Source organism: Sebastes fasciatus, chromosome 2, assembly GCF_043250625.1.
Source record: "Sebastes fasciatus isolate fSebFas1 chromosome 2, fSebFas1.pri, whole genome shotgun sequence".
NCBI lineage: Eukaryota > Metazoa > Chordata > Actinopteri > Perciformes > Sebastidae > Sebastes > Sebastes fasciatus.
In genome coordinates, this window is record NC_133796.1 from 18,680,140 (window position 1) to 18,706,051 (window position 25,912).

Here is a 25,912-nt window from a genome sequence, read left to right on the forward strand (position 1 = left end):
CTTGTCAGCACAAACAAACACTCCCCCTTCGTAGTAGAATGAAAGTTGTGTGCTTTGTACACCGGCGTCTACCCATCATCCAACCTGGAGGGCGGTGCTTGGTTTAAAAACACAAAAACAAAACACAAATAAAGAGGCCTCATTTACAAAATATATACAGTAGAAAGTAGTTGTTTACAAAAGGCTGAAACACAAGTCGAAGTGGGATGTTTTGAATCAATAGCTGCAATAATGTCTGCTCAGTATCCGCCCAGTTAAGGTACATCCGGGACACTCTGGCACCCAAAACAAACAAACGTTCGGCTCTTTAACCGGTGTAACGGGCGGAAACGTCTAGTTCATTAACTGCCTGCCTTAGCAACCGTAGCTCAGTATCCAGCCAGAGAGCGATGGAGGGAGGAGGTAACTCTCCGTGGATGATGAAATACGGCACAGTTGTGTCTCTGTTTGTGGTCGTTTTGGCCTTCTGGTTCCGGGCACCACCTAATGAAACCCTGGACGAGCGGCTGGACACCGTGCTGTCCTCTCTGCTCCGGGCGGAGGGCAAGGTCGGGATGAATAACGTCGTCAGACCGAGAGTGGCTGTCGGTGAGTGAGAGTGGTGTGTGAGCTAACTAGCTAGCGTTGGCTAGCATCATCTAGAGGTTTATGAGGTTTCTGGGTTAATAGTCGATTAAGTCCGGGGTTTAATCGCATCTGTAAAGCTGCTCCAGATTAAATAACGTTAATTGATCCCACTGGCTAATGTTGCTGTTTGTACGTTAACCTACAAGCATTTATTTATTTATTTATTTATTTATAGTAACAGCATAAAACATTAAACACATTTACATACAGGTGAAGCATAGCGAAAGCATAAACAAAGAGCTGTGCCAAACATAAAAGGACAACAGAAATGAAACAAAACCAACATAAAATAAAAATAAAAAACACAATAAAAAAATAATAATAATGATAATAATAATAAAAAAGACCACGCGAGAGTATGACAATAATTTCACTTAAAAACATTCATTGTTTTCATTGCTTTCTTGTTTTGTGAGGAAGAAAGAGTTGACAGATAAAGATCCATTTCTTTCATAAATACAAAGAAATAGGGTTTTATTTGGTAAATTTACACTTGTGAATGTGGAACTTCGCGAGAATTAAAATTAGATTAATAAGAAAAAATGCATTGCTGTCTTTGTCACTGTAATCATATTCAGCATAATATAAATTTTCTATAGTACAGTGCAAAATCTGAGAAAATGTTAACAAGTATAAAATTATTGATATCTTTCCACAATTCATATGTAAATCTACAGGACTAGAATAAATGAGAGCAAGTTTCAGGATGTGATTCGCAGAAGGAACTATTTACATCTATATGTCACTCTTTAACTTTTGTAAGAAAACTTCAACTTAAATGACACCTCTTTTACCTTACTTGTTAGAAGGAACCTTTGCGGTAAGGACCAAACTTACTTCAAGTCAATATCACTAACAAAATTACTCCAATAAAATGTTGCTGCTGGAGAAGAAACCATGCTGTCCTGAAACATGGCACGTGACGTTACAGGAAGAACTTTTGTTTTTGTGAACTGACCTCTGTATCTAGCTAAGTTACACATTTATGTTTTTAATGTGAATAGCAGAAGATTTGTCTGCAAATGACTGACCAAGTTAAATCAGTTAGATCTGAGCTAATGTTTATGTTGAAGCCAAACAAACAAAACAGTGGAGAGTAGTTTGGTGAAGGAAAAGAGGAAGTTAAAAAAGGGGGGGTGATTGGCCATGATTGCACAATCATTAGCTAGATCTCAGTCCACAGTTCAGTTCTGAGTAGAGACCCTCCTTAAACCAACAGGAAGCCACAGAGAACTGATGAGCAGTTTTTCAGGTGAGACAAACCGCTTCAGACTGGTTTCAGCAAACAACATTATTAGCGTGCATGACCCATGTCTTGACTGTCATGATCTAATCCTAAAATCTTGTCCTTTGAGTCTTGTTACAAACACACAACAGAAGTGATCACGTTATCTGTCCAACCTTTACCCAGTTCAACAACAGGCTCAGCCGTGCCGTCGGACCAGTTGCATTTTTATTAGCTATAATAACATCACATGTAAGCCTAGTCACATCACAGATTGTTTGATCTAATCCTCATGTATTGCTTTTAGGTGCTTCAGGTGGTGAAGTTTTGGGGAGTTTAGCACTACAACAGAGTGACACATTTTGTTGTACATTGTGCAACGATATAAAGAAATAAAGGCTTGCTATTCTAAATACTGGGCTGTTGAAATTCAACCAAAAGCACAATAAATATGCACCACTAGTGCTGACCATATGACCAAATATACACAGGTATTTTTTTTAATTTTTATTTACAGAAAATTATCTGAAGAAAATTGTAGATGGCTAATGGATAAGAGCATTGAAAAGCAATTGCAAACCAAGCAGCTTGGAGTTGAGCTACTGTCAGACTGAGTTAAATATTCAAAACTCATTCAAATGTGAGAACAAACTTTTGCCTTTTGCCTTCTCTAACAGGTTTCCTACACATGTAAGCCATCTGGCGTTATTGCACAGCATTTTGGCCTTTGCTCAGACTTGCCGATGAGAGCTGGGCGTTGATGAAGTTTGATCCTGCAGCTGAAACTGCATCCATTTGACCACGGTGGCAGAAAAAATTACGCTGCATGTTGTGTAGATGTCTCTCTGCTCAGTTTACTAAAGCTGCACACTGGCATTACCCCTCTATTTTCTCTTTTTATACTGTTCAGTTTGACTGCAGTGTTTAAAGGAAAATGGGTTATACATAATACTCTCCCTGTCATTTTCCCCTGGTGGCCATCTCTTTATCTTCTCCTTCTTGCCGTCCCCAGACTTTAAGCTGTATACCTGCTTCTGGCCCTGTTTTTTATCACATATTTATCCCTCATTGTCTTTCTTTCTCTGTCCCTCTCCCTCATCCACAGGTTTTGGAGGTTGTGTTGACCTGATAGTGGATGGAGTATCATTGCTTAATAAGATTGGCCTGCCTCCCACAGACCAGCCTTTACACCATGACTACATAGAAAATGAAGCACAGCTGGCTCAGAGCTTTGCCTACTTCTTTGCACCGGGAGCTGCAGCAGAGTGAGTGTTATGCTAATCCTAAATTCACAGTTTGGTGATATAAATAGATGTGTGCGTGAACAAGTTCTTGCACAAATATCTGAATACTTTAGTCTTCTGTGTGAAATGACTGGTTAGATCAGTTTTTCTGTTTATATATGTAAGGTGTGTCTAAGTGTGGTTTTGTAATCTAACTATAGACTCTATAGGAGGGACAGACAGACAGAGATGCCTTGCTCTAAAGTATAGAGCAAGGCATCTCTGTCTGTCTGTCCCTCCGTGTGTTATTCACATATCTCGAGAACCGTTCATCCGATCAACTAAACACCTGGCGGGTCTATTGCTGGGGACTCAATAATGTGCAGTGTCGAATTCGGTGCAATTTTGACACGCGACATGTTCAATATTATTAAACTGAACAAACAAGCACACAGCACTCTGTGCTGCAGCAGGAGAGGGGCTTCAGGGCTCTGCAGACAGAAATGAGCATGTTGTCTACAGCGGGTAGACCGCGCTCCGTACGGGTACGAGCCCCCGACAACGCTGCAAGCAGCAATACCGGGAGCAAAGCAATCGTTTCGAACAGCCGCGGCTCATTGACTGCCGTTCACTTTTCAACCGAACACTTCTTCACTTCCCTGGAGTTGACACAAGCGAATAGCCAACTGGAAGCGGATTTAGTGATTTGGGAGCCCCGAGGGCAAACGTTCACTTGCTTTACTTTTCACCCTCCCTAAGTGGGAATGCTGTTTTTTTGGCAGTGGTAGAAGTAGATCTACTCTAAACCTTTTTCCTGAAGTAAACTATTAACAGTAAAACTATGAATACCGCACAGTAAAAGTCCTGCATTCAAATGTTTAATTCAAGTGAAGAGTGAAAGAGAGGTATTATCAGCACAATGTACTTAAATTTACTTAACGTGTGTTCAAGGTGAAACGTTCAGTTCTAATATGATGCTGGAGAGTTTACTGAATAATAATGCATCATATTTTAATTGTTATATTTTGTGGGTAAAATCTGAATCTATAACGTAACCAGTAACATTTCTGTCAGGTAAATGTAGTACTACAGTGTTTTCCTCTGAAGTAGAGTTACACAGTCAGTAGTATACAGTTGAGTTGCATATTTTTTTAAGTGTTTTGGGGGGCTTTTTTCTAAGTTATTTCGGGGTACAATTCAGGCCACGCATTCGGCCCGTTCTGAACAGGCATGTTTTGAACGGGCACCGCCGTAGTTGAATAAGAAAGAGGGGGAACACAAAGTAGATAGATAGTTTGTGAGGCTTGAGCCGAGCCAAAAGTAAATATCTTCGTTGCTCGCCTCAGGCTTCTGTGCTCCTGACTCATTCTGTCTCCCTCACATGCTCTTTCACAAACACACTCACAATCCACCATTATTGTGTATGGGTTTATTTTTAAGTTACATACAAATATATACAACCACACACACACTTTTCCTCTGGCCCTTTACTTTTCAGATTAAAATAGACTAACCAAGTAAAAGGTACAAGTAAAAAAACCTTGATTTGGTCAGTGCATATCTGTATTTTTCGGGGTTTGTTATCACTGTTATCACTGTCTTCATTGTTACTAAAGTGTTATTTTATGCCGTTGAACTCGTCTCCCCTCTTCTCATTCATTGGCGACTGCTCTTGCTCTAGTTGTGGCGCCTGTGAGCCCTTGTTCATTGTCTGGAAATAACACCTAAAGGCAACATGCTTACAAAATCATCATGGACAGAAAGGGCAAGATAATGTGTGTATGTGAGAGGTTGAATAAGAATAACGAATTTTGCCTAAAAATCTCAATTAGACACAGAAATTAGGGGCCGTATTAATAAACGGAGAGCTCCTAACTTAGCCTAAATTCCAAGGAGTCCAAGTTTAGGATTGATTTCAGAGCAACTCTGAGCAAGAAAAGGACAGAAACGTTTACCTTAGTGAGGAGGTGTGATTGACCCCGTTGCTACGTAGGATGCATTCTTTTAAAAATATGTGACTGGTCGATGAAAAAAATACAAATGCACTCTTCGTGACAATGGGCATAGAATGGACTGTGAAATCGATAAACCTAATCATATAATTTAGTCTTTATTAAGACATGATGTAATTGATATAATAAATAAATTGTACGCCATATTTTAAAAGTAGCCTACAAAATGTTTGAAAACACAGGCCTACGTGGGCAGTAACCATAAATGCACGAGCATGACAGACTTTAAATAAAACAGAACATATTCCAACGATATAATCCATGAAATTACACTTCAGGATGTTCTTAGTAACGATTAAATTCAGCGTGAAAAAAACTGTTTTAATAAAAACGGCATATGCAAAAGTAGCTGACAGATGAAAATCACATCATTAACTCCGACTTACAGTGAGAAACCTTTCACTTTCACTTTTCTCTTTCAAAAAATAAATGATTGTTAGTTTAGGTTAGATCTTCAGCTCCAGATTTCTTTATTAATTAGGCCTACTTTGGGTTTGATGTTCAGTTCCAAATGTATATATCTATTTAGGTATTTGTTACTTTGAGTTTGATGCTAAGTTTCAGATGTATTTATTTATAGATATTTATTACTTTGACTTAGATGTCAGTTAGTTATATAGTTTGTCAGAAAAGAAATATCATTGATTTTATTACAGTGTCGGATTAATTTCGCGGTTAGAGGGGGGTATCGGCCGATTAATCGGCTATAGGCGTTTTCATGCTCCAAACTATCGTTATTATATCAGTCTTTATAAATCCACTATCAGTCGACCTCTTCTCTTGATATGCTTTACGTGTGTATTTTTTCAACAAGCTAAGGGAAGAGAAACACACTGTTTCACAGTATTTCAGTTTCACACGTTAAATATCTGCGAACAGACCAGGTGAACAAGTCTCTCAGCTTTAATTACATCGGTTAAGTAAGGACACGGTTGTTATTGTTTGTGAATCTGTGTGGGTGTGTGTCATCCTGGCAAAATGTAGACCTGGACACACTTCCAGGAACTTTGCCAGGTGTTCATATTTCATTTCAGTCACGAACCTTTACAGGTGTGTAGTTGAGATCAAAATGAAGTTTGAGTTCGAGGATGGTGTGGTCGTGACTGCGCACATTTCGTACAGTGTGGCAATTCAAAATGCTTTAAAATTGCATTAAAGAACTAAAACATCAGAATAAAAGAGGAGGAGTTTTGAGTAAAATAATGTTGGTATTTTCAAGTTTTAACATTGTTTCACTATTATTTTGCTTTTTTTTGTCTTGCAGGCGTTTTGTGCTAAATGATACCCTGTTCAGTGAGCTGGTCGAAGCGTCCCGTGATTTACCTGGAAACAGATGGGCAATAGGTGGCAATGCCCCGGTAATGGCTAGCCGCTTGGCAACCGAGGGATGTGATCTTTTGCTAGGGGGAAGTTTCAGCCCCGATTTTATTGATGTCCTGTCCGAACACATTACAGGTACACACCCACCTCCACCTCCTCTGCCTTCTATGTATTTTACCTTCCCGGTCTTCTTCACTTCCATGCCCCTGTACTAACCTACCTCTGTCTTTCCAGTGGCAGGTAACATAGTTGAAGAGCCAGACATTCATCTGATTCTGGAGTATTCATCTGGTGCTAGCTGGGGTCACTATACCTCACGCAGAGCCAACAGGTATGTGTTGAGCATTTGGTAGATATTTTGAGAATCTTGAGGGATCATTAAGGTGAACTGTGTATGTGAGAGTATTTAAGCCAGAGACACGTTTTTCCACCATCCACAGTAGGCTGGATTTAATGAATGTGAGTAATAGGGTTCTATGTGTGTATGTACATGCGTATATATTTAAGCCTCTACGGTATTTGAAGCAGACTTTGTTTGTCTCTGTAGATATATCGTCCACAGCGATGACCATAACCCCTACCTGGACTCCATGGCGGAGTTTGCTGAGAAACTCAAAGACTTCACACCAGATCTGCTGGTGGTGGGTGGGCTGCAAATGATGGATAACTTCCCCTTCCAGTCCGGTAAGAGCAAACTGGAGACAACCTTTTTATTAGTCGCTGATTTGGAACCTCTCCCGGCAGCAGTGTCCGTTGCTTTGTGTCGCACAACTGAAATGGGATAGCGTGAACGTTAATTGAAGAAAGCTAACCGTTGAAATAATTATACAACTATTAATAATGATTTAACTTTACATTAAAGGAACTAGTCTATTCAGAGTTACGCTTAAAGGTGGATCAAGGCCTTGTACTTATTTGTAAATGTTGAGTTTAATGTAGCTAAGAGAAAGGGGTGCTTGTTCCACAATACTCCACTTTGTCTCTTCTCTACTCTTTGTTTCCTTCACTCCTTATTGTCTGGCTACCTTTTGTCTGAATTGCTTCTCTTTCCACATATTAATTTCATCATAACAGGTGAGCGGGACGCTCTCCTCTCCCGCCTGGCCAACCTCCTGTCCTCCTCGTCTCCACAGATTGGAGTCCATTTTGAGATGGCCAGTTTTGTAGAAGAGAGTATAATGGAAGACCTTCTTCACTACATCATTCCCCATGTATGTATGACTGAACAGTTATTAATCAACACATTAATTTACACGGCAGGAGACTAGAACAATTACACAAACACAGGGGTGAAAAAACAAAATGTTCATCCCAGAAAAATACAGTGATGTAGTTAAAAGACACAAGGTGTCTGACAAATAATAGCAGGTCATTTGAAACTAGATTTGCTTAGTTAAATGTGTTGTATACATTTCAAAACAAAACAGCCTGTCACCCGACAGAAACCGTATTTGCCTCCCTGCTTTGTATTTGCATGTTTATTTTAGTTTGTTTAATGTCTTGCGCGCTAGTGTCTTTCTGTATTAAAAAACACATGTAGTAAACAAAAGTGAAATAGTGTCCGTGTAGCCACATCCTGATATTGCTAATATGCTGCCATAGAACTCCATTGTTGTCCAGAAACTTCTAAAAACACATGAAGATCATATTGTTGCATCGGTTTCCTTGATTGATTTATGCAGTCAATGCAGCCAGTGTAGTTAATTCCTCTCAGCCCTGCAAAGTAACAGTCAGACAAGTTAAGACAACACAGAAGTGAATACCTGAGTATAGCATCTGCCTGATGCAAAACTATGTTTCGAGATCAAATTGTAGACACTAATTGACTTTTTCCAGAATAAACTGCACTTGCCATGTTGATCACAATTTCAGAAGATGTCAGTCCATGCAACGTTGTAGCTGCTGTACTTTTTTTGTAATTTTTTTTTTTATTGCTGCCTTCAAATGGAACTCGTGAGCTTGTGGTTACAACATGGGAAGTTGTGTAAATGATATGCTTGGCGTTCAAGTGGTTAAGTTGTGAGCCCACCGCTGCTAGGCAACAGCAATAATAACTTTACTGTCGGCGTCTAGAAGCCACCGAGGCTAACAATTTAGCAAGCTAGCGCGGGTAACATAATGTAGGAAATGCAAAGGCATAATGTGACAGAGGAAAAAGATGAGGTCGTTGGGAATGTCAACATTTTCCTCAGACATATAAAATTACGAAGAAAAACGAAAAGATGATGGCGGAGGATTCTTGTCAAAGCGAAAAGCAAAAACGCCTATTTGGCAATACTTCGGATTTAAAACCAATGCTATGGGAACCATAACATTAATGGGGCAATCGTGCGGAGGACAGAGCGGTCACAGCTGGCTTGCACGGCGCAGCGTCTCCAGGTGGAAACCTGGAGTAAAAGCCAGACCGGAGAGGCCAGACACACAGTCATCCGACGGTAAAGATCAAAGTAAGCGCTCGCCATATATTGAGCGTCATCTTTTTTTGTAAAATGTCTGGTGTAATCGGTAACACCGATGATGTCACAAGTTTATTAACCGATGGGAAAATGTCCTCACTGTGGCATCCCTATTTGGAGGTTGTGAATACTAAAAGAGGACGCTGTTCATATGGACTCTTCTCATGTACACAGTAAACACGACCCCATTTGAAGGCAACACTATAAGATGCACTGTCCGGTAAAGGCTGGTCCTCAGTTTAATCACTCATCCTGATTTTGGTTTCCCAGGCGGACTCTTTAGGGATGAATGAACAGGAGCTTCCTAACCTGCTCAGTCTGCTAAAAGACTCCAACATCACAGTGTTGTCAGACCCAAACCCTCGTGTAGCTACTGTCCTCGACCAGATGAGGGAGGTCTATCGCATTGTGAACCAGCGCTCCAGGAATTCAAGTGCAGGAAGTGACAGAAATAGTGCTGAAGCTTTCACTGAAGCTAAGCCGCTGACTCGGCTCCACATCCACACGCTGGCCTTCCAGGCAATGATTGTGACACACGGCTCCCAGTGGAAGAACACCATGTCAGCCACCGCCAAGGCCTCTCTCACAGCTAACCGCCATGTCTGCGGCTCTGACGACATTGACACCAGCAAGGCGAGGCTCATCATGGACGACTCCTTCTCTATTAGCCGGCGGGAGGGCAGCCAGCGTATCCCTCTGCAGGAGACCCGGCCCGTCAGCTGCTGGGATGAGGACGACTACGAGATCTGCGTAGCACCAGTGCTGGTTTGCACTGAGGTTTACCAAACTGCAGGTGGAGGGGACAACGTCTCAGCCGCTGGCCTGGTGCTGCAGATCTAGAGAAGGACTTTATGGTCTATCTGTGTGTAGTGCTAGAACAATTTGACTCTGGAAACTTGATCTAGGTGTGATGCAAAGTACCCGACAAACACGTGTACTGATGGTGAAATGTATCCGGCTAATGCTGTCACCCTAACAGCTCATAGCCCAGATGGACCATAAGGAAAACAGATTATCATTCGTAGGAGTCAGATGATGGGGTGCAGTGGTTATTAATCAGGTTAGATCACCAGATTTGAAATATATGGGCTCAGTTTTACAGTTCTCAATTTTGAGGTGGATGCAGTTAAAACTAGTGAAGTCAAACATTACAGTTGTGTTACTTGAATGAAGTCCATCCTAACCAGACTTTCTGCGGTTAATTCTCAGTTAGGTATGTGTATGTTTACATTAAGTTGGAGGGCACTATCACTGATTTCATCCGTCTTTCCCTAACATTTAGTACATATAATATGTATGTTCACTGTCTTTGCCTTAGTGCAAAGTGCTTTTGCATCCAGTTTATTTGATTTCTGAACCAAGACTTTGAAAAGAGACACTGCCCTGCTCTGCCCTACTTTAATCCAACACACCCGACATCTTTGCCAAGTCATTGTTGCCCATCACCTGACTCCTGTCCGCCTCTACTTCTCCAAGGCCTTACAAGACTCGGCCTTTAATCAGGTTTAGATAAAGAGGGATGAGGTTTGGATAAAGTCCATAAATACCAAGTTGTGTTTATGTTAGTAGTAACCGACAAAGCTGCACAACTTCAGTTGTAGGATCAATTTTCTTTTTGTGTAATTTAAACCTGTGACTCCACTATGCACCAGAGTTGTCTAATCACTGAAATAGCTGAATCTTCTGTTTCTGGGGAGCACGTTTATCAGGTGTCACCTACTTAAAATCTACAGTTCACACCAGTAAGCGGGGATTTGACCACCCCTGCCTTGCAGCATATGCAGTTTCAACCTAAAACTGAAAAGTTAGCTACCTGTCAGCAGTGGTGGAAAGTAACTAAGTACATTTACTCAAGTACTGTGCTTGAGGACCATTTTGAGGTACTTGTACTTTACTTGAGTATTTCCTTTTGCTGCTACTTTATACTACTACTCAACTAAATTTTGCAGGCAAATATTACATTTACTTGCTAACTTTAGTCACTAGTTACTTTGCGGATTCAGATTATCAATACAAAATATAACTCCGCTAATAAATTATAATATATATTATTATAGGTTAAGATACCCAGCAGTCAATAAGGCAGAGCTTCACCAGCTGCAGAATTAAAGTGATTCACACATTAATGCATCACTAATTATAATTCAGTGATATAATATATATGATTCTGAAATGGGTCATTTTGCATAATGAGTACTTTTACTTTCAGTACTTTGAGTATATTTTGATGCGAATGCTTTTGTACTTTTACTTAAGTACGATTTTGAATGCAGGACTTTTACTTGTGACAGAGTATTTTTACATTGTAGCATTGCTACAAAATATCTTAATACTTCTTCCATCACTGCCAGTCAGTTTTAAAAGGCCACATCATCTGAACCCTTTTTAATGAGAAGGCTCCATCCTGCCTCTTCCCTCTATCTCATTCCCAAAGGTAAAGAAAGATTCAAAGTAGAAAGCTAGTTAGGTTATTACCTCCTGTTCTTCCTAATATATGTGAAAGATGTGCATACTGGTTTGGGTGTGTTTGATTTGTTTTAAGATGGTCATTCCCCTGTGTGTGTGTGCGTGTGTGTGTGTCCCATTGCAGTGCAATAATGCAAAAACAATGTTAAGAGACCACTGTTGGTAGCTGGATATGATGTCAAAAACTTCCTCTCTACCTCCATGCTATTTTTGTTTCTCCCCTTTTTCTCCTTCACTCTTTTCTCTGTAACTTTGTCAAACTTTTCTATTGTCATATCTGTCATATCTCTTCTTGTGTTTGTTTAACGCTCTTTAAGGACCAAATAACCAGTGTGGACTGCCCATTGCTGCAAAGAAGACATTACTGGCAGTGGCCGACAGTTCTCACGTTGTCTATTGATATGGCTGCTTACAGTGGAACACAATCTCATCTCTAGTTTGTTTTTTTAAATTGACCTGAAGCTATGGTGTTGCTCACCATTAATCCCCCTTAATCTGTGGAATATTGGACCACACAGTTAATATATTCATTTCAACTTACTTGTAGTAGGAATTGTGGAATTATGCAATGTTTCTTACTATGTACAAATCAAACATTCCACCACAGATCCAGTTTCAGTTATTTTCTCCATACAATATACACATATATACAATATATAAGTATGTTTGACAAGTACACTTCAACATGCAAGTGGAGTAATTTATTTTCTTGATTACACAATTCAATTTCTTTATTAGGTTCTTAATACATGCTCGTCAAAGCCCCTTTAACTGTGGAACATATTTATTCATGTTGCGATGCAACAAGTATGAGCTGAAGAAATCCATTTAAAACTTTCCTCTGTTTCAACACCACTGATTGGGTGATGTTTGAATATGCTTAAGGTAAAAAAAGCCTTATTCTGTTTTGGTCTTTTGTGTTTAGTGAAAAGGGAATGTTTAATACAGACTTTTTCTATTACGGTAGACTTCTGTTTTATTTTCTGATGACTTTGTCTTACACACTGATTGGAAGACGAGAGTAACGGGTCGTGTTTTTACTGTGAAATGAATTTGTTAAAAGCAGAACTTCAGCATGCATTCATGTTCGGATAGAGAACTGCTTGTGTTTGCTACCATATCATATACTTATCTAAGCTTTAGATAAGTCATGTCATCCATGTTCCAAAACTGTGTTTAACTGTTTCATGCATGTTAACTATTCAGTGCAGAATCACCTAAGATAAAATGCTACGCTGATAAAGCAGTCATTGCTTTGTTTATTTTCTCATACATCATTTATTGATAAGATACACGGCCATCATGGCTGCAGACTGCAGTTTTTTAGGATAATATTTTGGACAAGTAAGCACTTGATTTTTCTTCATTTAGTATTCTGAACTCAAGAAGTCTTCTAGACGAGTACTATTGATCGTCACGTCATGGCTTCTTTGTCGCAACATCATAACTCGTCATGATGAAGGTTGTTTACTTTCTTCACACTCCCAACATTGAACACATTTCATTTTTTATTTCCCCTATTGGTCCATTGGCTGCATGTACTGTCTAACCGCCTCGTCAAATAAATAACTCGATTAACTCATGTTTATCATACCACCACTGGGACCAGATATAATCAGCATCCAAGGAATATTCTCAATAGATTTACAGAGAGTTTCTAATATAATCCTGTCTGTCAGACGTCAGATTACTTTTAACTTTGAGATTTTATATTGATAGGCTTGTACCGTGCAGCTTCAGGAGGGTTTGGATCAACACTTTTAAACTACATAAAAAACTTATTTTATTAATGTTGTATGTCGTCTGTACAGTATTGGAAGGAGTCCTTGACTAACTCAAATTATTCTTAGAGACTTTAATAAGAAATAAGCCCTTTGAGAAGTCTAGCTTCACTTGCATGAATAGTGCACTGCATGTTTGTGAAGTTTTCTTTTGTTCAAAAAACAAAACTAAACTTAATTGAAGTAATTACTAGGTTTTAATTTAGTTAGTAATTATTAAGTAATAAGGTAACATTGGAAAGGGATCATAAATATGACCTACAGCCACTCTCACATGAGCCTGATCTGCTTGGGTTTCTAACCTCATGTCTACAGTACACACAATTGAAAATGTAGTAAAATAGGTAAATAAAATGTACTTATTTTATTTTATTTATTTATTTTTTAAATTATATTATGTCATACAAATGTCATTAAAATGTTTAGTATGGTATGCCATTAAGAAAAAATATATATATAATTATATATAGCATGTCATAAAAAGTCATAGCATAGAAGGCTATGCCATAAAATTGTCACAAAAAATGTATAGTATGCCATAAAGTCATAAGAATTGTCATAAAAAGTCATTGTATTGTATGTCATAAATTCATAAAAATTGTCATAAAAAGTCATAGTATGGTATGTTGAAAAAAAAGTTATAATATATGTCGATAAATGTCAGTATAGTATGTTGAAACAAAGTCATAGTATAGTATGTTGAAAAAAAAGTTGTAATATATGCTGTAAAAAAGGTTATAGTGCAGTATGTCTAAAAAAAGAGTAAAAAAAAATCATAGTATAGTATGTTGAAAAAAGTCATAGTACAGCTTGTCGAAAAAAAAGTCATAGTTGTGTGTTGAAAAAAGTCAGTAAAGTATGTCGCAAAAAAGAGTTAAAAGAAATCATAGTATAGCTCGTCGAAAACAAAGTCATAATATAGTATGTCGAAAAATGTATGTCGATATATACAGTATATATATATACTGTATATATACATACATATACACACAAGGGCTGCATGGTGGTGCTGTGGTTAGCACTGTCGACTCACAGCAAGAGGGTCACAGGCTTGGGGCCCTTCTGTGTGGAGTTTGCATGTTCTCCCCGTGTTAGCGACAGTTTTCTCCGGCTTCTCCGGTTTCCTCCCAGTCCAAAGACATGCAGGTTAATTGTTGACTCTCAATTGCCCGTAGGTGTGAATGTGAGCGTAAATTGTTCTCTGTCTCTATGTGTCAGCCCTGTGATAGGCTGGCGACCTGTCCAGGGTGTACCCCGCCTTCGCCCAATGTCAGCTGGGATCAGCTCCAGCCCCCCCTGCGACCCTGAATAGGATAAGCAGTTATAGATAATGGATGGATGGATGGATGGATATATAAACAAAGCCAACACATCTTAGAAAGGCAGAGGGACAAAGAAATGTTTGCTTTATTTTCTCCAGCAGTATAAATGCAAAATGGTCGAAAGGGGTAAAGAAACTAAAAATTACAACAAATAGTAAACCCTTTCATACTGTAAACACATTCAAGTTTGCAGATAAAGACTTTAACGACTTTAACTTTCATTTAAGAATTTAATGATATAGTAAAGAACTAATATTTCAATTGGGCCTTCCTGACCTTAATTATGAAGATGAACATTTTAAAGCCCGTGGCCTAAAGGCTGGTGGTAGAAGGCTGTAACTCATTAAGCACACATTAAGAGCACAATATTGATCTGTAATTCCATGGTTCCCAACTCATTCAGGCACAAAATAATCCTAATCAAAATTAAATACTTACTGGGTCATAAACAAGTGCATCAAAAGAAATACAGATTTGGCTGATAATGCATAACAATAGGCTATGTTCTTTTTTTTTTTGTTTTTTCTGAATAACTTAATTTTATTCAGTAAATTAAAGTCATTGTGTAGACTGAGGAAATACTCACGGAAGACCAAATGTAAGCCCATGGCTAAACTGAGCTTCTCTGTTAAAGAGAGCAGTTTAAACAGTCCTGGTGCATAACTACTAGGTGCAAATCCTAAACCTAGAGTGAGTCAGACACAATAAGGCCAATCAGGGTGTACATGAAACAACAGTCTCTACATAGAAAAAAAACAAATACATTTAAAAATATGCTTCTTCTTCTTTTTTTTTTTTTAGATATAACAAAAGGTTAAATAAATATGATTAAAGAAAAGAAAATACACACCTTACACATTTCGAATTATTCAACATTAGATAATAATATACTAAAGTACTGTTCCTATTAAGGATGGCTTCCGTTTTACTAATATGAATAATATTGCGTTTTTAATCAGGACTTTTGTCCCTTTTACAGCTCTAGAAATCTTTGCATTCATAATTAAGATCAATAATTACTGGTTGTAGAAAAGGGGTTTCAAATATACATGAATACTTTCAATACATTCATCTTCTCATCTATGTGTTTAACAGTCAAATGAAATGGATAATAGAATCTCAGAATTGTAATCAAGAGAAAGATAATTTGTGGGGATGAAGATTAAGAGGTCCTCGTAGTGGTATTTTTAACTCAGTCTTCTGCTGACTCAAGAGAAACATGATTATGTGGACCACAGTGTGTGTGTGTGTGTGTGTACATTCACATCTCTGGTTGCCCCCGATGAACAGGGACTTCGTGCTTCTGTTCTGCTGCTGGGGCTTCTGGGATTTGTTGTCCATGCTCTTTGTCTACTACTTGATTTATGAGTTCCTCTTCTTCTGTCTTTACCTCCTGTTGCGCTCCATCTTGAGGCTGAAGCTCCTCATGAGCCCCCTCTCTCTGCTCTGCTGCTCCTGCCTTCTCCTTGTCATCTGCCACCTCTTGCTCCTGGTGAGGTGCGTTGTTGTTGCTGGAGTCCTGCGGTGGAAAAAGTGAATTAATGTTACTGCTGTCGACCATAAATGAAGCTGAGAATAAAACAGCCCAGTAAACCAAAATGAAACACAAACTTTATATATAAAACTACCACTGTCTACATGTTAGTTGTTGGTAAAACATCAAAGCTAATCCTATCATCATATATCCTCTCAAAATGAAATGAAAAAACATTTTTGTATTATAATGTACCTTTACATGTATTTAATGACAAAAAAAAACAGACTTTGACAAAACAATTGCAAACTCAACGTACACTTACTAGGTTTTATTATTTTTTTAATCAAATATTTGATACATTCATTTTTTAGATTGGTTTCATACATTTGAAAAAGTTAGTAAGTGGACCTTGAGTTGGGATTGCTTTGTCAAATTACTATTTTACCACTGTCAAGAATATACTTTCATATTTAAAATTTTTAAAAATGTTTATTTTCTCATATTTAAATATCAAAATGTTGTTCACTGGATTTTGTTTGTTGCGGCTGAAAGGTACAATGTGTAGGATTTGGTGGCATCTAGTGGTTGCAGATTGCAACAAACTGAGTACCCCTTCACTCACTCCTCCCTTGCCAAGACTGCGGTAACGTGAGCTGCCGAGGGCAAAACACACACTACTTTAGGAGCGAAAGAAGTCAGTCGCCGGCTGGCGGTACCACGGTTTTGCACTCTGTGGCTCACGTTACTACGGTGGCCTTCAGGAAACGTAAAATCATGAAAGACTCTCTCTAGAGAACAGTGTTTGGTTTGAGCAACATGGCGGACTCTGTGAAGAGGACCCGCTCCCTATGTACTGTAGATATGAAGTGCTCATTATAAGGTACCCTAACCCTAACCCAATTCTTAGTGTCAGGTGATTATACACTAATGAAAACACAGTTATAAATATTATATTCCATTTCTGCTAATACATCCCCCGAAATGTAGCACACTGTTCCTTTAGAAGGCAATCATAACGTTACATAGGAATCAAGTGTGTAAATGTACAGTACCTTTGTGAGAGGTAATGGAGGAGACAGCAGCTCGGATGGGGCCAACAGGCCGTCCTGGTTTAGATCCTGAGTCTGGAGTAAAAAATCTACCATAGACACCACCTGGATTCAGAAAACACCACATGCACACATACCTCAGGTCAGATTAACAGGCCAATAAGTATGAAAGTGTTGTTAGGTATATACAAGTAGACAGCCACTCGTCCTCACCAGCTCATTGGTCCGTGCTCCAGGTGTATGATCGGAGTTATAGTCTGAAATTAGCTTCATCAACTCCAAGCCATCCAGGAGCCCACCGCGATCGTAGTCATAAAGACGAAACAGGAAGAACACCTCTGACACAAAGCAGGAGAAGACTGACATGTTTAATACCAAACACATTTAATATACTGCTGTAGTATAACTGCAGAGGATGTACAGTATGCATACCCCCATACTGTATACACACAAACACAACTTCAGTAATGTTAACACCTGTCGGTTTGGGACACTTATGAACTTATATAAGTGTTATACCAGCAGGTAGAGATGTCTACCTTGCTCCCAGGTGCTGATTTCTGGTCCTCCTTGGCCATCCTTCAGACTTGATTGAATGTAACTTTGCAGCAATCTGTGGTATAAACAGCACAGAGTAGATATCAATTAATCAGTAAAACATTTAGAGCCCGGGATTAACACAGAGGGGTTAGATCTGTTCAACCCTGCAGCGACTTAGTAATACAATTAGACTCCGAGAGGCAAAAAAGAACGACAAAATTAGGATCAAAACATCTAATTTAGTGAAATCTCCCTTTGCTATCTTATACTATGACTCTTGATAGTAGTGATTCTGTTGTTTTCAGCCACAAGAGGTCAGGATTTGTGGCTACTTTGAATAAGTCTTAACACATGACTCCAGGAGGAGGGGCCACCTCATCACAAAGCATCGTGTTCAAATACAGGTTATCCCTGTATTTGCGGATTTTACAGTTTGCTTAATAGTTTTGGAAAGTTGGAACCTTCTTACATGAAGCTGACTGAGAGAAGACACCCTTGGGGCAACACTGATACTTAATGAACCTGTGAGCCGCTCTGCTGTTCTGTTTTAATGTTGTATAAAGTAGCGGTGCTATTTCAGACCACTCCTTCCTGCTCAGGTGGAAACACATGATGACCAAAGTTTCTGTCAAGAGCTTTCAGGGTGTATCAGTCTTGTCCTTCATAGTCTGTCTGACTTCATTTTGAGATGCATTGTTTAGTACAATGCACAGGCCTTTAATTAAAGTTAATTAAGTCACACCCATGGCAACATGGTTGAAATACTGCACTCATCTTACAATTGAAATCCAGCCTGCACCTCAGCCTCCTGTAGGGAGGTGCAGATCCCATCAACTGCTATTCTACACAGCTGACTAACATTTCTGTGGTCATACACTCAATAGATGTAAGCTAATATGATGTTTACACATCCATTAATCTTATCAGCCAGGAGAAAAAAGCTGCAGTCAAATTGTCACCAATAACATAGCCTACTCTACGACACTAAAAGTCCACAAAGTGTTTGTCTCTCATTTTGTTCCCTGAATAAATTAAACCTGTGATTCACAATGAGTCAGTTCACACTACTGTACCAACGGTGAGCCATTGAATTATGTGTGAGGATAATCTATATTTTCATAATTGCAACATAAAGCAGTGTTATTGCACATGTGATCTTATCAGTTTATGGTGCAGGCCACATCATTAGCACGACACAGCAGCCAAAGTCCACAGAGCGACCAGACAGCAGTTACAGTCCACTAAAACACGCTGCAGGTTGATCAGATTTGGATCAGTACTACTAAATCGTACAGTAGTTTGATAAAATAATGCATGAGAGCAGATACCTTTATTCTGTGTGATACATATTTATCATCCTCTGACAAAAACATTTGAATTTTCAAGCTACAGGCGGAAATATGTGTCACTAGAAACAGAATTTGAATCACATAATTTTAATTTGTATTGTTTAACGTATTCAGTTTTTTTAATGTAATTATTCAAGTTGAGCATTTCAAATTCAAATATAAATTATTCAAATTCAGTTTCTAGTGACACATACAGTATTTCTGCCCATACATTACTTGAGTGCGAGATTTAGGCATACTGAAGAAAAAAAAGACAGACTAGGCTTTCTACTTATGGACTACATCAATCCTTATTTCAAGATTTGTAGAAATGTATAGTTTAAAATGAGCTGCCTGTGTAACAGCAGCAACATCATCATAATGTGTCACTCACCTGCGGTCCTCTTCTCCAGTACCAAAGGGGTTGAATAGTGCTACCGAAGCGGGGTGGGCATCAACTGATTCCTCCCTGAAAGATGAAATAAAAAAAAAAAATATGACTTTTCTTTCATCATTTCCTTTGATTTAATTTATTTATTTTTTTCTCTGATAAGCAAATACCACAGAGGTGAAAGAAAGTTTGCTTCTATAACAGATACTCTACCCTTCATACATGATACATGCTTCATTTGCCATGTTTTGCAAAAGGTCTGCTTCAAATATCAAATATATATGTGTTACATATATATGTAAATCTGGTCCATTCTGATGTTGCAGCCTTTGGTGACATGTTCATTGTGCAAATTAATTTCTTATGACTATAAAAAAGGAATCAATTATGTCCCCACAAAATGTGCAGCCTATTTACTTGAAAGACAAAAAACGTTGTGTCTTGGTTTGTGTAAAAAGTGTGAAACTTGGGAGTAGTGATGTGGGGTTACCTTTGTGACCCAGGTACACCTGGTGCAGCCTGGCACAAGTGTATGAACAGGTACAGGGACAGGACACATGGGACCGACCGGCCCAGGTGAGACTCCATGAACGCACCTACAAGCACACATCCAGGTTATAACCTCACATCACATCTGCACACAATTCAGTGATAGGATGCCATCATGAATTTATCTGTCTCGTCATAGATTTACTGACAGATTGTGACCAGCATGCATCTTATCATGGTTGGAAAACAATAAAGTAACACATAGGAGAGTTTCAGAGGTGATGGTTTCATGATGCTGTACAAAGTGGAATTTCCACAGGACTACTGCTTCAGAGCATCTGCCTAAATACATATACTCACAACCTGGTAGTCATGTGCGTTATTAGCTATGTCAAATAGTATATCTACATGTAACACCTGCTCCCTACAAGTAGAAACCAATCAATGTATAAATATTATGGCTGTCAAAGTTAACGCAAATTAGTTTTAATGCCACTAATTTCTTTAACATATTAACGCAACTTACGATTTTTAGGTTATAACAGGCTCAGTTTTAAAGATAGAGTGAAGATACTGCTCGTCATACTAGCTTGTCGCGAAAGAAGATAAATAACACTCCAAACTTGTGCTACATTTTGGCAAGGAAAAACTGTCATGGCCATTTTCAAAGGGGTCCCTTGACCTCTGACCTCATGATATGTGAATGAAAATGGGTTCTATGGGTACCCACGAGTCTCCCCTTTACAGACATGCCCACTTTATGATAATCATATGCAGTTTGGGGCAAGTCATAGTCAAGTCAGCACACTGACACGCAAATATGCTATTAATATAGCATATTTTTTATGCTAAATGCAGTACCTGTGAGGGTTTCCGGACAATATTTGTCATTGTTTTGTGTTGTTAATTGATTTCTAATAATAAATATATACATGCATTTGCATAAAGCAAGCATATTTGCCCACTCCCATGTTGATAAGAGTATTAAATACTTGACAAATCTCTCTTTAAGGTACATTTTGAACAGCCTTTCAAAAGCCTTTTTGTTACACAGATGATGAACCTAAATGGTCCATTATGGCAAAATCAATTAAACCCTCTACATCTATTTATAGCTCAGCAGTCTGTCAGTGAATGTGTCCATGATGTCTCTTCAATGTTACATGTAGATGCTACTATATAGATTAAAATGCTGGCTTGGGATGTGCACAGTGCGTTGCTTTCTTCTTATTACATCACACAAACTAGCTAAGGTTACTGCAGCTTCCCCATGTGGAGCATGATGATGTGGAGCAGCAGCAGCAGCTAACAGAGCCTCACATGACCCACAGCTGCAGCAGTTATTACAGCCTGAACAGGAACACACATGCATTTAAACATCTTCATGCTTTGACATGCAGCCCTGTATTTAAAAAAAATGACTAGGATAACTAGTTAAGAGTACCCTTGTTTAGCTTATTGACTACATTTATTAAGATCTATAGGCTATGTGTGTGTGAACTGAAGTAACATGCAGCACACTGAAATCCTCATTGAGCTCTATACAGCTGGATAAACACACATAATGATAATGAACCTACCTGTCTGCATAGTTGATGTGTGGACGGTGAAAAGCGTGTAATCGGTTGTTTTTAAGGTTCACATCTGGAGAATACCTCTGGCTCGCACCACCCTGTTCGCGCCTCCCGGTCTGCACTGCGCAACAGCGGCGGCGGGTCGCGCGCTCCCTCCCCGCGCTGCCACGGAGGACTGTTTTGGTCAATGACAGAGTCCACGTGGAAGAACAGAGCCGCGGTCGAGTCAGCGAGTTTGCGCAGCCAGCCTCTCTTTGTGCTTTCTCTCGCTCTCGCTCTCGCTCTCGCTCTCTCTGTTTTCCGCCACGCCACGTCCTCACCGACACACTGATTCCGATGGATTGGGAGGAGCATATGTCATAACTACATATTACAGTCTCAGTGAGCTTCATACCAGCTACACCATATGGGGATAGAGGTATATAGGTATTTCTATAAGGTTTTTTATTATCATTAGGCTATATGACAGTACAGTTTCAAAGGTCATGATTTCAGTTATAGTGCAGTGTAAAGTCCAACACCATCAGCCTGAGGCATCAGGCTGTACCCAACACACCTCAGTTTATAGTGTTTAATGTGTTATAGTATAGTGTTTAATGTTTGAGAAGCAGTTTCATTCAGCTGTTCTTATAGTTGCAATGACAAGTTAACTGTAATTTGAGGATGTTTGCTCATATCAAGTTATTTAAAGGACCCATATCATGCTCATTTTCAGGTTCATACTTGTATTTTATGTTTCTACTAGAACATGTTTACATACTGTAATGTTAAAAAAAAACTTTATTTTCCTCGTACTGTCTGCTTGAATATGCCTGTATTTATCCTCTGTCTGAAACACTCCGTTTTAGTGCATTTCAACGGAATTGCAACAGAATTGCGTTGCCTGGCAACAACTTGGGTCCATGTGTTCTTCCTGTCAGTTGATGTCATGCACATACACTGCAACCAGGAATAAACTGGGGCACATTTAGAATGTTTACGTTTAAAACCGTTTAATGGTCTAAATATTGTATATTTGTACAAAAATGGTCGCTATATCGTGACAATAGTACATGAAACAGGTAACCTGAAAAAAAATAATTTGCCTCTGTGTCCTCCGTTGCTCCTAACGGCATCTGCAAGATTTCACATACCGGAGGAAAACAAGCAGTAAAAGCTGATCTGAGGTCCGCTGTCCAGCTGCCCTCTATGAGAGCCGGCTGTCAATCACTAGTGAACTCCGACCAAACGGTTAAACTAGGCAGCGCTGATCAAATATGAATCAATATTATGTTACGTTAATGCCTATTTCTCTCCTCAAATGTTTTCAGAATCATATTGTAGTGCACAGTTTAGCTGTAAAATGAGAAAGTTTGTGACGCTGCCGCCATTGTAAAATCTGTTGAAGGAACGCCAGGTACAGGTCACATGACCGGAGCACAGCCAATAGGAACGCTCTCTGAAATGACCTGTGATTGGTCAAAGTCTCCCGTCAAAGGCTCAGAACACTTGAATTACAATATAATGAAAGGTTATTATGGAAGTTTTGCCCAATGATGCCAAAAATATACTACCTACTACCACTTAAGTATTCACAACCAGTAAAGGTAATATTGTTAAAATAAATGTTTGCTGAAATTATACTATATTAAGAGATACAATTTTGCAATTACATGTGCCAAATTGGAGAACACATTGTGTGAAATAAAGGTATTTTCATCTTTCTTTTACAGATACACATAAAGAGTTATAGAGTAATACCCAGTGGTACAATATGCACTGCACTTATTTGACCACAAGATGTCCCAGTAGCTCTTCAATTCAATTGGTTCAGTTGTATAGTAAGTTTTATCATACTCACATCTGTAAAACACTGATGAAGAAGGTTACGAATGTTATAATTAAATTTTAACTATATCAGACAACATGTTGTTACATATGTCATGTTGATAATGGATTATTATCTGACAAAACTCAAATCTTGGTTGAGAGGCTGCTCAGTAGTAATGTATTTATATGTATTTATTTAATAGATCCACTTACAATTAATGTATCTGATACATTGGAATTAATTAATTATAATAATTTCAGAATGAGTGACATGTGACAGGTTTCAATAGCTTCATAGTACATTAAATTAATTACAATAGCAAAATAAAAAAAAAATAATAATAAAAAAAAGGTTTATAAATACTGTGAATATTAGTATAAACACACATACACACATAGACAGGTAAAGGTAAGTTACCCAGTATTATGTATAGCTGTATGTATTAGGCTAATCATCATGCTGGTCTTCATCTGGCTCCCCGTGGTGTGTAATGTGTTTTCTGACTGATGAATGTTCTTTTGACAAATTTCAGATCTTTTCTTTGGTGGCAAAGGGGACGTTTTTCTTCAAACAGCAGAAAACCCAGATTCGTATCAAAGGTTATATAGAGAAAACGTTTTCTTCACTTTTCGTATGTTCTTATCCAGCAGATGGGTTTTGTCAGACACGTGTTCGATTTCTGTTCTCATCTTATTCAAACTGAACTGCATCTTAAATACACAGATTTGTATCTTGAAAAGAAAATATCATGGAGTTTCATCTGGGTATTCTTTATCCACTACATCTTGTAGTGAACTGTTTAGCTGTAAAATGAGAAAGTGTGCTCCGGCTGGTGGGCGGTGCTTGGTATTTCCTCAACTGATCTCAACATGGCTGCCGGGTCACAAACTTTCTCATTTTACAGCTAAACAGTGCACTACAAGATGTTTCTGAAAACATTCGAGGAGAGAAATAAGCCTTACAGTCACAGAATATGGATACATATTTGATCAGCGCTGCCTAGTTTGACCGTTGGATCGGAGTTTGCGAGTGATTGACAGCTGCTCAGAGACGGCAAGGCTCCAGCTCAGCTCTGAATGGTTGTTTTCCTCTGGTCTGTGAAGTCTTGCAGATGCCATTAGGAGCACCGGAGGACACCGAGGCACATGATTTTTGATTTTTTTTTTGATTACCTTTCTCATGCACTACTGTCAGGATATAATGATTTATAAAAATAACTTTTTTCAATCATATTTGCTCCAATTCTACCCACTGCTGCTTTAATGTGACAGTAGGAATTGCATGCCTCAAAATAAAACTCATTATGTAAACATTATTATGACGAGTTACTGATTCTTTTAAGTCTCAAACTCAAGATAACATTTCTCCCCCCACACCTTAATCGTTCATTGGCTTAGATTTTATTCCTCCATCCTTCTCTAATCTGCCTTTCACCTCTAATGTCTCTTTTCCACCCTCCGAAGTAATGACGGACCTAACCCTCAAAAAAAAAGAAAGGAAAACTGTACAGTGATGCCAACACAGCAGCAGCATGGTTAACACAAACACACACACAGAGATACTAAGCAGCAACTCATGTTAACAATTACAAGGTAATCTCTCTTCCTGTAAGTAAGTGTCAGTAGGAAGTTTGTGTACGAACCAGCTGTGAAATAATGAGCTACTACAGTGCTAAGCCACTCAGAGAGTCACGCACAGAGATGTTTGTGTGTATTTCATGTGCTTCTGTGACCGGGTCATGCCTGGTTATAAAGGTGCGACTGGTTCACAGGTCTGAGTCTCAGAGTTTCCAGTGGAAGGACAAACACATCCCTCCTTGACCTTTAACAATGTGTGTGAGTGCCACTGCATATGTATGAGAGTGTTTTTGTTTGTGTCTGAAGATGGTTTCTTTCCATCTTCAGCAATTGAAGTTCCACTAGTTTTTGACCGATTTTATGTATTTCTTACGTGTCTAAAATAAAAAATGCATGCTAACACGCTTCAGAGGCTTAAAGTTTCATCTCTATGCATGTGTGAGTTTGTCAGTGCTACCATCACGCTGCCGTCACTGCTCACAGTAGAATAGTTATATTACTTCTGAGATGAGTAACGTCTAAATTGAGGATACATACAGTATAGGTATCGCTATAAAGAAATATTGTATAAGAAAGTCTGACTTGGAAAATACTTCACAACATACAAACAGGCCAGAAAACTGTTACGAGGTCAAATGAAGTGTGCCAGTAAAGACTGATCTGATCTTGTAGTAGGGTGACCACCAGGGTTTTTACAACGAAAGAAGCATTTTAACCCTGAGACAGCGATCCCGACCGACTTTACGGTCTTTCAGAGGCTGTCGTGTTCAGTTTTAGAGTGAAGGTACAGATATCATTTGAAATTAGAAAACCTAAAGAATCCGTTGGGAACAACAACAACAACATGTCATGCTAGTGTCAGGAAGGAGGCTCAGTAACGCCTCAAAGTTAGGCAAAATTTTGGCGAGGAAAAACTGGCATGCCCATTTTCAAAGGGGTCCCTTGACCTCTGACCTCAAATCCACTTTATGATATTCACATGATGTTTTTTTAATGCAGTATAAATGTGTTATTTTTGCCTTTTCTAAAATGGTGTGAGCTCAAATGCATGAAACTAAATACTTTTAGACAACGTTTCAGATGGACTTTAGTGGTACTTTTGACCACAGTCAATGGAAACCACAATATGAGTACAACCCCCAAAATGAAAACACTGACCACTTAACTGGTTTTCACAGTAATGTGAGGTGACATGGAAGCAGGTTCATTAGTAGAGACACTGTCCTTCAACCACACAACCCAAGA

The 25,912-nt window shown here is 38.8% G+C and overlaps 2 protein-coding genes across 2 annotated transcripts; one reads left to right on the forward strand and one right to left on the reverse strand.

Moving 5' to 3' along the window:
- The first annotated feature begins 296 nt into the window (after nt 1-296).
- Nucleotides 297-12,572, forward strand: adpgk2 (ADP-dependent glucokinase 2). The gene is made up of 7 exons (XM_074612631.1): nt 297-588; nt 2,958-3,117; nt 6,352-6,542; nt 6,642-6,738; nt 6,955-7,091; nt 7,482-7,618; nt 9,134-12,572. Exons 1-7 carry the CDS (start codon nt 390-392, stop codon nt 9,701-9,703), a joined length of 1,491 nt encoding a protein of 496 aa, XP_074468732.1. The 5' UTR covers nt 297-389; the 3' UTR covers nt 9,704-12,572.
- A 1,927-nt stretch (nt 12,573-14,499) lies between these two features.
- Nucleotides 14,500-21,429, reverse strand: cgref1 (cell growth regulator with EF-hand domain 1). The gene is made up of 7 exons (XM_074612657.1): nt 21,287-21,429; nt 19,708-19,813; nt 19,221-19,295; nt 17,498-17,571; nt 17,172-17,296; nt 16,962-17,063; nt 14,500-15,951 (listed from the first exon to the last, which is right to left on the reverse strand). Exons 1-7 carry the CDS (start codon nt 21,294-21,296, stop codon nt 15,694-15,696), a joined length of 750 nt encoding a protein of 249 aa, XP_074468758.1. The 5' UTR covers nt 21,297-21,429; the 3' UTR covers nt 14,500-15,693.
- Nucleotides 21,430-25,912: the final 4,483 nt, after the last annotated feature.

Bases quoted from the DNA above. Each gene is read 5' to 3' on its own strand.
- cgref1 (XM_074612657.1), bottom strand. The intron at 17,297-17,497 runs GTAGACATCTCT...GCTTTGTGTCAG, and splicing joins AATCAGCACCTGGGAGCAAG to AGGTGTTCTTCCTGTTTCGT. The intron at 17,064-17,171 runs GTGAGGACGAGT...TTCTGAATCCAG, and splicing joins GAGCACGGACCAATGAGCTG to GTGGTGTCTATGGTAGATTT.
- adpgk2 (XM_074612631.1), top strand. From the start codon at position 390: ATGGAGGGAGGAGGTAACTCTCCGTGGATGATGAAATACGGCACAGTT. The intron at 3,118-6,351 runs GTGAGTGTTATG...TTTGTCTTGCAG, and splicing joins GCACCGGGAGCTGCAGCAGA to GCGTTTTGTGCTAAATGATA. The intron at 6,739-6,954 runs GTATGTGTTGAG...TTGTCTCTGTAG, and splicing joins ACCTCACGCAGAGCCAACAG to ATATATCGTCCACAGCGATG.